The sequence below is a fragment of the Miniopterus schreibersii genome, assembly GCF_964146895.1.
Source record: "Miniopterus schreibersii genome assembly, chromosome: 11".
Classification (NCBI taxonomy): Eukaryota; Metazoa; Chordata; class Mammalia; order Chiroptera; family Miniopteridae; genus Miniopterus; species Miniopterus schreibersii.
In genome coordinates, this window is record NC_138111.1 from 2,734,369 (window position 1) to 2,746,581 (window position 12,213).

The following is a 12,213-nucleotide window of genomic DNA, read 5'->3' on the forward strand; positions in this document are numbered from 1 at the left end:
CTCGGAGATTCTGCAACAAACCTAAAGTGCTTTTGCGGCTCCCAGGCTTCTGCTCCGTCAACGATTACCCCGAAAGGAGGGCGCCAAGCTGATGCCCGGTGCTCCTTGACCTCCCTCTTCAGAAGCAGGCTGGGCGAGGCCGGGCCCCGTCCACTTTCAGAACCTCTTTTCCTCCGTAGCCCCCCCTCCCCCCGCAAAGCCCCTGCAAGAGCTGCCCCTGCACCTATGTGTCAGTTTCCTAACTTTTCTGAATCGCCACCTGCACCCAGGGGTGACTGCGGGGTCTGCAGCGAATTATTGAACGTGCAGAGCTCGGGCAGGCGCCGCCCCACGAAAGCAACCAGCCCGCTGCAGCTGCGAAGGCGGAGCCCGCACCTGGACGCTCCAGGGCGCAGGCGCGCGGGCCTCAGGGCCCCGCCCCCTGCTTGGCTCGAGCCGGCCAATGGGAGGCGGCGGCGGCGGCGGCTGGGAGAGCGCGCGACTTCACAAGGCCCTTCCGCTCCCCGTGGGCCGCGCAGTGGCCGGAAGCGCGTGACGCCAGCAAAGCGCGCCGGAAGTGCGGAGGCCGCCGCGCGCCGCCAGCAGCGAGCGGAGGAAGTTGGCCTCGGAGCGGCCTGGGCTGTGCGGACGAGGCCGCGCGGGGCAGCGGCGGCTGCTTGCGACACCCCCCTCGTCCCCCGAGGGCGGCGCGATGGGAGACGAGATGGACGCAATGATCCCGGAGCGGGAGATGAAGGTCAGAGACCGGTCGGGGCCTCCCTCCCTTCCTTCCTCCCCCCCCCCGCGTTGCCTTGGAGCCCGGCGGAGCGGCGGAGCGCGGGTGTCGGCTGCCCCGCCTCCTGCTTGAACTTTCGCGGGGTTCAGAGTTGTCACCGGCCGGGCCCGGGGCTGTGTCCCCGCCGCCGGCGTGGTCCCCCGGCGCCGTGCAGCTTCCTCTTGCCTGGTGGGCCCCGCGCGAGCCACCTGCGTTACTCCAGGTGCTTCCCCGGGGGGGCCGAGGCCGCGGAATGAGCTGTTCGTTGCGCGTTTACTGTGTTCATCGTATAGCAACCCTACGAAATAGGCGTTGGTATAGAGGAGCAGTCAAAGTTCGGGAAGTAACTTACCCGGAGTCACACCCTTGACAGGGAGGCTGACATGCAGGTGGTGGTTTGTTTGTTTGTTTTGTGTTTTTTAATACCCTCTCCTCTTCGTTCTCAGGGCACTGCTTCTGGAAGGTGGACCAGGCTCGCCTAAGGCAGAGCCGGGCTCCTCACCTGCCCTGCAGAAACTTTAGTTAATTGGAATAGGAGGACTGTTTCGGTACTGGAAATCTGCCTAAGTCAGGAGACGTCAGAGAGGGGCGGGGGGCCTCAGTGGTGGCTATAAACACCCTTGGGGGGCAGTTAAGTTGAAGGAAGATTTGAGGCGTTTGAACAGCAAGTCACTGAAATGCATTCAGGGAGTAAGTAAATGCATTTCTCAGAGAGTCGTGATTCTCTCTTCCTCGGAATCACTGCCTGGGTGGGCCACCTAATGGGTGTGCCATGTCCCTGGGATGTGCTGGGGCCAGGGGGAAAGGTTTCAGAGCCACAGGCTTAGGAGATGATAATCTCCCGCCAAGTTACTGTGACAGAAAGGAAAGCACTGTCTGCCTCTCCATCCCACTGGCTCTCCATGTCTTTGTGACCAAGGCCCAAATAGGATACGTGGCATTATCAGGACGAGAATTACCAAAAAAAGACTGAAAATTTTATTCTACCCCTGTAGGGAACTGTACTGTGGTCTCACTTGGAAAGCTGTGTGGGTTTCTGATCACCATACCCAGTTGGAAATTAAGAGTATTTCATTATACTTTTATAAAATATGCATTAAACATCAAACCCGAGGACAGGAGTATGCGGGGGTGAGTTGGGATCCTTCATGAAACACTTAAGTGTACAAAAGTGAAGGCTGAGAAAGGCTGTCTTTGGCTCTTACACTTTCGGAACGTAAGCAAAAGGGGATTCACATTCTTTTCACCAAAACCTCAACTTAAAGATAAGTTAGCATGGAAGAAAAGAAAACCTTTTACAGTACAACTTAACATAGTGATTGGTAAAGTTACAGAACTGTTTTTACCAAGAACTGGTGCACACTGAAAATTGTCTTTGAAAGCATGTAGATAAATTCCTGGAAGACTAGGTGAGTCGGGCATTGACAGGAGGTTGGGGAAGGCTCCCAGGCCCTGAGGTACTAAGGAGCATGAAATGGAAGGAAATGAACACTGGGCATCAGTGGGGGCTGGAGGTGGCGCTGGGTGTGGCAGAGGTAATGGCACACTTGTGGCAGGAAAGCAGTGCTGTGAGGTGAGGCTCCAGAAATGGATGGGTCAAGCCATGGATGGCCTCATAGCCTGTGTTAAGGGTTTTGGACTTGTGATTGTAGATCTTGAACACCAAGAGATTGACCATGCATACCTTTTTTTGTGTGATGGAATCTTGTTTAGCATTTGATGCAGGTCAATCAGTTCTCGAGACTTGGTTATCTTTCTCTAGTCATTACTTCCATATATTTGTTGAGTATTGCACTGGATATTCGAGCTTACAGTATAGTTGGTAATGCTTTCAGTATTTAACAGTTTATTAAGCACTACTCTGGGTCATGAGACAATGCATAATACAAATAGGACAAGATTATAAATAATAATAAATAATAACACCAGCTTGTGTGGTGGTTAAGATGATAGATACAGTAGGAATTCAGAAAAGGAAAACTTCAGTGTGAGTGGGATTAATCAAGGAAGGCTTCATGAAATAATTTTTAAAAATTTATTTAATTAGCCCTGGCTGGGTGGTTCAGTTGGTTGGATCATTGTCCCATACACCAAAAGGTTGCGGGTTTGATTCCTGGTCAGGGCACATACCTAGGTTGTGGGTTCAATCCCTGGTCGAGGCATGTGCAGGAGGCAACTGACTGATGTTTCTCTCCTCCTTTCCCTTCCTCTCTCTCTAAAATCAACAAAAAAAACATATCCTCTGGTGGGGATTTAAAAAAATAAAAATTTTTTCTCATTGAGTAAATATTAATAAACACTATGCCAAGTACTACAATACATACTGGAAGTTTAAAAATGACTAAGCCACACAGTCCTTGGCCTCGGGGTAATATGTATTTTTGTTTTACTGAGCCTACTGAATTATGACAGACATGATTTAATTTCCCATTTTCCCTGAATTGATCTTGTTTTGATCTCTCTCGACAGGATTTTCAGTTTAGAGCCCTGAAGAAGGTGAGGATCTTTGACTCCCCGGAGGAGTTGCCCAAGGAACGCTCAAGTCTGCTTGCCGTGTCCAACAAGTATGGCCTGGTTTTTGCTGGTGGATCCAGTGGGTTGCAGATTTTTCCTACTAAAAATCTTCTTATTCAAAATAAACCTGGAGACGATCCCAATAAAATAGGTAAGTCCCTGCTTTGTGTTGTGTTGCAGAGAGAGGAGTGTAGTGAAGAGCTAATGTAGTTTCCTTCCCAAGAATTCATTGTAATGTTAGAATGAAAACTGCTGTCACTCCTCAGGTAGACCCTCAGGAGTAAATTCTAGGTCAGATGTTGGAAGCCGTTCTGGTTCTCTTTGGTCCTCTGTGTTTCCCTCTTGATGAGTTGTTCCTCTGAGCTCAGAGTAGAGAATTTACCATTCTGCCATGCAGTTATTTTTGCTCAGCTGAACCTGGCTTCTGGCTCTCTTGGAGAAGGGTTTTGCTGCATGGCTTTTTAGTTGGCACAACGGTTCCTTCCAAACACATGGGGATGTGTACTATTTGAAGCATTGTTGCAAAACTATGGGTGCAGGTTGGCAATATTGTGATTTATAAGAAATATATATTTTGTCTTCCTCCCCCATTTCTGGCTCACAGGTCCCACAACTCTTGGAATTTCCTAAGTGTTGGGGGATAAGCAGTTCTGGTATGTTAATGATGTAATTTTGGAAAGCACCTAAGGATTGGGGTTGGTTGCCAATGGAACCAACCTTGTGATTAGAGGGTTGGAACTTCCAGTCCCCCCCAGTTGAATTAATCAGCAATAGCCAGTGATTTGCTCAGTCTTGCCTGTGTAATGAAGGCCTCATAAAAACCCAGGGGGATGGTTTGGAGAGTTTACGAGTTGGTGAACATGTGGAGGTGCAGGGAGAGTTGCAAGCCTGGGGAGGGTATGGAAACTTGGTGCTCCTTCCCACAGACCATGCATGATGTAGCTCTTCCATCTCCCTGTTCCTGAGTTATATCCTTTTATAATAGACCACTGGTCTAGTCAGTAACATACAGTATATCTGAGTGCTTGAACGGTTCAAGCAAATTAATTGAACCCAAGAAAGGGGTTTTAGGAACCTCTTGATTTATAGCTAGTTGGTCAGAAGTGCAGGTAACAACCTGGACTTGCAGTTGGCATTTTGAGTTGGAGGGGTTGTTGAAACCTTGAGCCTATAGCCATTTGGTCAGAGACACAGGGCTGGCATCTAGGCTGGGGGGGGGGGCAGTGGCACGGGGCAGTCTTATAGGACTGAACTCTTAACCTGTGGAATCTGATACTGTCTCTGGGAGGATGATGTCAGAATTGAGTTGAATTCTCAGGCATCTGAGAATTGTTTGTTGATGTGGGGGACACCCCCTCCCAGCATGGTGGAATTGGGTCCGGGAACCCAGTTTAAGTATGCTGTTTTCAACAAGAGCAACAGCCACAGTTGTCTGAGGAAGAATTCCCGAGATACTTAATGCATCCTTATATATCTTAAGAAAGCTGAGATGTCCGTGTGTTTATTGGATACAAAAGGTGTTTCACAGAGACTTGGATAAAGGGGTGTGACACATGCTTAGCACGTTCCCATTTCCTGCTTTGTCTCTTTTCATGTTTTTATAGTTGATAAAGTTCAAGGCTTGCAAGTCCCTATGAAATTCCCCGTGCATCACCTGGCCCTGAGCTGTGACAGCCTCACACTCTCTGTGTGCATGATGTCCAGCGAATATGGTCCCATTATTGCTTTTTTTGATGTTCGCACCTTCTCAAATGAGGTAAGCTACCAGCAGACTGACTCCAGTGTCACTGGGACCTAAGATTTCCTGGTGTGGAATTGTAACCTAGAAGTTCTTGGTTGACCCTTGAAGTCCTTTTCTAGATTAAAATATGGATTTGAAAAAAGTCCCTAATTATAGAATCATGGATCTTTGAGGTAGAAGGGGCTTCAAGAAATTATTTCATAATAGCACCTGCCCCAAGATATTATTATTTCTCATTTACACATGAAGCAGCGAAAGCCTAGGGAGCTTTAGGTGACTTGCCCAAGACCATAGAGTTATTGGATAATGTCGGAAGTAACGCATCCTGGGTCTGTGGCGGCCTAATGCGGTGATCTTCCGTCCAGTTTATTGACGGTAACAGTCAGTAGTACTGAGTGTTGATGCTGACTGTGCCAGGCCCGTACTAGTGCTTTGCCTGCCTTATCCTTGGGCATGCCTGTCAGCGACGTGCGCAGTAGACACTGTTGTCTTCATTTTGTAGATGGAGAAATAGGCCCAGAGAGTTTAAGGAACTGTCCAAGGGCCCAACGCTGTTAAGAAGCAGAGCCCAGATTTTAATCCAGTGTCTGTGCTTTATCGATCATTTTGCGTTCATACGTCCCCTGCTGGGAGTCCCTCCCGTGTGCTGGAAGAATTGATTACCATATTCAAAGCTATGTCAAAATTGTAACAAAGTGGTTGTCATGTAGAGCTAATTTTTTTTTCATGTTCATGGAGAAAAGCAAATTGTAATTTGAGAAGACATATATTTAAGAACTTTCTTCAACTGTTAAACATCTGTGCATTTATTAATTTATCTTCACTTCTGGGGATTTGTTTTAAAAGGCCAAACAGCAGAAGCGCCCATTTGCCTATCACAAGCTTTTGAAAGATGCAGGAGGCATAGTAATTGACATGAAGTGGAACCCCACTGTCCCCTCCATGGTGGCAGTGTGCCTGGCTGATGGCAGTATTGCTGTCCTACAAGTCACAGAAACAGTGAAAGTGTGTGCGACTCTTCCTTCTACAGTAGCAGTAACATCTGGTGAGTGATGAAGGCTTTCGCTCCCTAACACACAGTAATGCTGGTCTGTTTAAAAGTTAATTTCTGGAAATAAAAGCAAGTGGGTCTCTTGTTGTATTTGTTATTATTTGGTAGAAGTGGGCAGAGTGTTCTTAATTTCCTTGACACCAGTCAGCATCCGTGACTTCACTTGGATGTACTTGGGTTTCTGGAGAAAGGAATGTTTTGGTACAACTGGTTTAGAACTGGGTTTTTTAGAGTAATTATTTCTGGATCTAAAATAGTACCAAAAGTCATTTGTACCTTTTGGGGATAAAGCATCAGAAATACCAGATAGGAGCAAGACAATGATTTCGTGATATTTAAAACCTTCTTTAGTCCTTTGTCTTATCTAAAGACTAGAGTTTTGTGTACTTTGCAGCTTTCTGGGCAATAAAAGCATTTTTAGGAGTCAGTTCAGTGGCCCAGTAATAACTCGTAATTGGCTTGTACCGTCCAAGTGACTTTTCTCTTTCACTTTGCCGAGTGGGGATGAGCCTACAGTCTTTATGTAGTGATTACGTCGCTGTTTTGGTACAGACAGCACTGGTTTGCTGCACTGTCTCCTGTTTTTAACTGGCGGCATTCTCTTTGCTCAGTGTGCTGGAGCCCCAAAGGAAAGCAGCTGGCAGTGGGGAAGCAGAATGGAACTGTGGTCCAGTACCTTCCGGTAAGTCTTGCCTTGGTTCAGAACTCTTCTCGTGGAAGTTGCCCACTAGTTGGAGGGTGGTCTGGAGATATCTCTGGTGTTTTCCCTATTAGAATGTTATTTACGCTCAGTGCACAGTCCTCAGCACACAGTGAATGCAGAAAATGGTAGAACTCCCCTCCCCTTCCATCCCTTGGTCCGTCTTCCAGGCACTCTGCGTTCTGCTTGGCAGTAGCCTTCCAGACTTTTTTGGATGCTCATGCAGATAGTCTACGTATGTGCACATTACTTTTGTTTTGCTTTTTAAATAAAATGTGATTATATTCTACACAAGGTTCCCCAGCTTTATATTCCCAATTCATTCCATAAAAACAGAGCTTAAGGGGAAAGGAGTTGGTGAAAAGCTATGACTAAAGCAGAATCACTTCGGGTTAAAGTGCAGTGTCTGTCCTCTAGCTGAGTCCACCTGAAAGGTTCAGTTTCTCTAACTACAGGCAGCAAAGACAATGAGGCTTGTGTTGTTGCATGTGCACTGTCTCGTCCTGTCCCTGTGCTTTTCCTGAGATAATACTCGCCAGTATTCAGTATTAACTGGAGGGAAGGAGGGGTTCACAGGTGATGCTAGGACCTGTACTGTTGCTTGTAGCTCCTTAAGAGACTGTTCTTGCAGGGGTGCATAGCAGTGAATGAGATGGGACAGGTTTGAGGTTATGGTTTTGTCACTTGTTATCACAAAAAGTTATATGAAACTTGGTCCATATTTTAGGGCATTAGCCTATAAAAAGATAATACAATGAGTTTAATTTTATTGGTTTGCTGTTTGCCTTTTAAAAAACCACTTAATAGTATATTGTAGTCCTTTTTCCAACTCATTACATATAGAGCCACTTAATTCTGTTCAATGGCTGCATAGTAGTCCACTGTGTGGACGTGCCATAATCTGTCCATCTGTTGATTAATTGATGGTCGTCTCTCATGTGAGTGGTTTTGCTACTATAAATAGGTTTGCATTGAGCATCCCCATTGCCTACAATTGAAATTGTTTGTGTAGGTATTTCTGTGGGATAGGGTCCTGGAAGTAGGTACCCGTTCTCTGTGTTCAGTCTCCTAGCTGGGGAGGGGAAACTCCAGTGGCTTCTAGGGGAACCTACTGGATTTGACAGTTTCATTGGCTTGGGAATTGTTTCATTTGACACTTTTTTTCAAAAATCTCTTTCAGACTTTGCAGGAAAAAAAAGTCATTCCTTGTCCTCCGTTTTATGAGTCAGATCATCCTGTCAGAGGTAACACATCTGTTTTTTATGGGCTGACCTTCAGTAAGGTGATGTGTGTATTACAGAATTTAAATGATGTGCTGTACCTACATATCCACTCAGGGAAGCGTTGGTGCCTCCTCTCTGAACACTCAGTATGTCAGTTAGGTAATTAAGTCGGTGTAACAGGAACTCTCTGGTGGACACTTGTGTTTCATGGCAGATGCCATTAAATGGATCCTGATTTTTAATATTAGGATTTTTCATAATTTTCCCTAATTATAATCCACCAGGAAAAAAAAAAAAGCCACTTTGGGATAAATTTGGGCTTCTAATCAGTGAAATCTGGACCTTGGTTAAGGCTGTGGTAGTTGGATTATTTATCCATCACATGTTAACTTTATAAAATACAGGGGCTATTCCAAACAAGGTGCTTTATTAGAGTGTGTCTCAGTTCTAGATGTGCTATGGATCGGTACGTACGTCTTCACGATAGTGTACGCCGCTGCCGATGGGACCCTGGAAACATCTCCAGACGTGGTGATGGCTCTGCTTCCGGTGTGTATACGAAAAGGGCTTCTGTCCTAATAAATTTGAGGCTTAGGCCTCAGTTTCCTTTTCTTGTGGTGATGGTGCAGCTTCAGGTGTACGATTTGAACACTGCACCATTGGCCTTGGGACCAAAGGTATGTTATTGAACCAAATGAGGGTCCGCTCACCCGATGCGTAGCAAAGCCAAACACTGAGCATGGAGGTTCGCAATGGAGAAATCAAAGCCGATGTATGTGTAGGGCGCCTGCAAGGAGAATGGGAAGCTATTACTTAAAACCCAAAATCCTCAGTGGCTTTTAATCAGGGATTTTAAAGGCGGAGATTGAGGGTTAGGGCTCAGGAGAACAGAGTGCTGGCTGTGCAGGTTTTGGTTGGAGGGCTCTGGGATTTGGCTGTTTATGGTAAGATATGGTCAGGGTTTCAGCACCGGGCCTTCCTGCACAGCCACCCTGCGCTTCTGAAAGGGGTCCATCTTCAAGGTCCCGTGTTCAAGTCCCGGTTATGTTTTTGTCCTTTGGTTCCCCAAGGAGGTTGAGACTGGTTCCAGGTGCAGCCAGAGGTAGTGTTCTCTCCTCTGCACCTGTTTTGGCTGCGTGACTTGTGTTGGTCAGTTGTCTCTGAAAGGCAGCTCAGTGTCTTGTCAGAAACAGATGGGACCATTTTGAGCTGGTTCTGCAGTTACAGCCTGGTTTCCGCTTTGAGCACGTTCTATTGTAATCATACGGTGAAAAAATCATCAAACTTGCTTTTGCTTAGGCTGTGAGCTGCATCTTAGTAGATGTTAACCTGGGAAGACATTTTAGAAAAGCAAGAAGATTCCTTGATTTTCAAAATGCTTTCACCTATTTATTCATCGGCCAGGTATCAAGTGCCTGCATTGTGTTAGGCGCTGCTTTAGCTGAGGATACGGCGTCCCTGCTTTTGTGGGTCCCACATTCTAATGAATGTGCCAGTCCAAAGACGAGTATCGGATCCAGGGGTGATAGGGTGATGGGGAAGTAAAGCAGGGTACGTGAGGGGAGGTGGTGTCGGGCACTGTGGAGATTGGGTGGCTGAGGAGGGCCTCGGGAGGAGCCATTGGAGCAGAGAACCAAGTGAAGTGAGGGAGTCATTTTGAAGATGGAGAAGAGAGAGTGTTAGTATCTACAAGGTTGTAAATTGCAATGCACTTTAAAAAATAAATGAGGCTGGACTTACATTTCCAAATGTCCAGAAAAACATTTGAAAATACATAAGCGAATGTCTAAATACAGTAACGCTTGTCATTCTGTTTTGCAACCTTGATTTACTTAGTAGTAAATTGCAGGTGTCTTTCTGTGTCAAATAAAATGTGGTTTGGCTTTGAACAGATTTGTGTAGCTCTGTTTTTAACTTTTGGGTTCCTGATGCAGTTGAATTTTTAAAACATGTTTACAGTCATGCCCCACTTAGCTTCAGGCCTGTGTTCTGCGAAATGCATCGTGCGACGTGGTCGAGTCTGCACTTACACAAGCCCGGGTGGCCACGCCTGCTGTACACCTGCCTGTGCGGCACAGCCTGTGGCTCTGTAGGGAAGAATGTTCCCTCTACTCTTCTGTGTTTTTGACTAAGACACTGTAATGAAAGACAGACTAACAGGAGAAAAACAAAAATTTAATAGCATGTTTACCTCCTGTGTACGTGGGAGCCACCCAGGAAAACTGAGTAATTGGCTAAAATGGCAGAAGCCACCGCCTTAAACTCCACCTTCTGCTGTAGACAAAGGATGATGCTGGGGGTGAAGGGGAGTTGCTGATGGGAAGCGGCCAGGAAATGCTCGGTAAACGGGAAAGGTCCTTACGCAGACTTACGCAGTTGTCTCTGCGTGGAGGAGCGTTTCTAGAGGTGAGGTCATTGCCCTCTCCCTGCAGGGAAACACCCTGACCAATGGAAATTTCCCTCGTAAATGTTCTACAAAGGCCGACTGTACTTGGTTTTCAGAGCTTCTTGTCTGCTCTTTCTTAAAATGAACTAGCTTAAAATAATCCTTATGCCAAGTAGACATTTTGGGGTGACAAATCGTGTTCCCCTACAGCTCCTAGATTACAACCTGTATAGCATGTCATGTACTGAATGCTGTAGGCGGTTGTAACAGTGGTATTTGCGTAATGTGTTGCACTAGTTTCGTGATGGCTGTGATGTCATGGCTACAGCATCACAAGTCAATAGGATTTTTTCAGCTTTTTGTAATCTTATGGGACCACAGTCATGTGTGGTCTGTTGTTGACTGAAATGTCACTGTGCAACTCATGAATGTATTGAACGTATTTCTTATTTCAGGATATCATTGAGATTTCTATTCCTGGGTAATATTAGCACTAGTATGTAATTATTGAGGACCAGTGTTCCTTATACTGGGACAGAAGCTTTATGTGTATCATTTTGTTTCACACTCACAACAGCCTTTGATGTAGGTTTAGTAGGTACGTTATTAGATTATATACATGAGCAAACTGAGTGTCAGGGAGGTTGAGTGATCTGTCCGTGCTTGTCCACCGGCCGGAAGATGACAGTTTGAGTTCAGTTTGGGTGACGGCCGTCACTCCTGTCCCTTACACTACTCAGTGCTGCCTTTATAGCGTGTCTATATACTTAGAAACAGATTTTTTAGTGCATTTTCTCACAAACGTAAATGGCTTTCTCGTTTAAGATTATCAGCTATGTAGGATTAAAGAAAAATTGCACCTGATATTTTTTTCTCTGTTCGCTGTAGAAAAAAGAAGAAAAGCACCCGGAGGTGTTCGTGAACTTCATGGAGCCCTGCTACGGCTGCTGCACGGAGAGGCAGCACCACTACTATCTGAGCTACGTGGAGGAATGGTGAGCCGGGGAGGGCGGGGCTGTCCCCTCGGCCGCTTCCCCTGCCGCTCTCACAGGGCACTGCTTCTGCTTTGCAATTTTCTGTAAGAGGAAAATAGAGGCATGGGGTGCCCTGAACATCTTTTCAGCTGATGCTAGGTAAAGCCTTTCTGGCTGTCCCTCTAGTGCCCCAGCCTTGAACTATTTAGCTCAGATATGTTCTAATCTTTAAAGACCCCTTTTCTTAATAACCCAGTGACAATTTATGAAAATACTGACGTTCAGGGAACATAGTAAAAGTTGCCCTCTGAGAGCAGACGCTTTCCTCTGATAGGTGACTTGAAGCAAAGCCCCTCTACCAACTCTTCTGTTTGAGGTGGTGTTTTTATTGGATTCCCACTAGATTGTGCGTCTTTCCTTTGTCTTAAGTCAGTAGGCAGTTGACCAAGTCTCCAGGGCTTTATCCTGTGAACGAAAGAGTTAAGTTTTACATCTAAAAATCGTCCCACTTTTCTTCAGCCATAGAAAACATACCTTCCTCTTGACATCTCAGGGCCATCCTCAGAGATGTTCCCACAGCCTTGAGGCAGGTTAGGACCATTGCTGGGTTTGAATTTAACTATCTCCTGGTTTTGTTCTTCAAAGGGACTTAGTGTTGGCAGCATCTGCGGCTTCCACAGAAGTTAGCATCCTTGCTCGACAGAGCGATCAGGTAAATTCCTCTTATTTGTCACTTTTATGGGAAAGTTTTTCTGAGAAAGATCTTGGAGGGAATTATGTGGTTAAGAATCAGATGAGGTCACATCCCTTTTGATGAGTTCCTGGGTGAGAGCAAAGCTTAAATGACAGTGTCCTGGACCGGGTGGCGTG

The 12,213-nt window shown here is 46.1% G+C and overlaps 1 protein-coding gene across 2 annotated transcripts in view; it reads left to right on the top strand.

The window, feature by feature from the left end:
* The first annotated feature begins 553 nt into the window (after window positions 1-553).
* The window catches only part of NUP214 (nucleoporin 214), a 73,712-nt gene continuing 62,052 nt past the window's right edge, over window positions 554-12,213 (top strand). The window contains exons 1-9 of one of the 2 annotated variants that reach the window (XM_081150503.1): window positions 554-736; window positions 3,224-3,419; window positions 4,873-5,024; window positions 5,856-6,054; window positions 6,672-6,742; window positions 7,941-8,004; window positions 8,429-8,532; window positions 11,258-11,364; window positions 11,989-12,055. In XM_081150503.1, the coding sequence (XP_081006629.1) occupies window positions 692-736; window positions 3,224-3,419; window positions 4,873-5,024; window positions 5,856-6,054; window positions 6,672-6,742; window positions 7,941-8,004; window positions 8,429-8,532; window positions 11,258-11,364; window positions 11,989-12,055 (1,005 nt within the window). In that variant the 5' untranslated portion in view covers window positions 554-691. The remainder of the gene's footprint in view (window positions 737-3,223; window positions 3,420-4,872; window positions 5,025-5,855; window positions 6,055-6,671; window positions 6,743-7,940; window positions 8,005-8,428; window positions 8,533-11,257; window positions 11,365-11,988; window positions 12,056-12,213) is intronic. The other variant, XM_081150504.1, reaches the window with a different exon arrangement.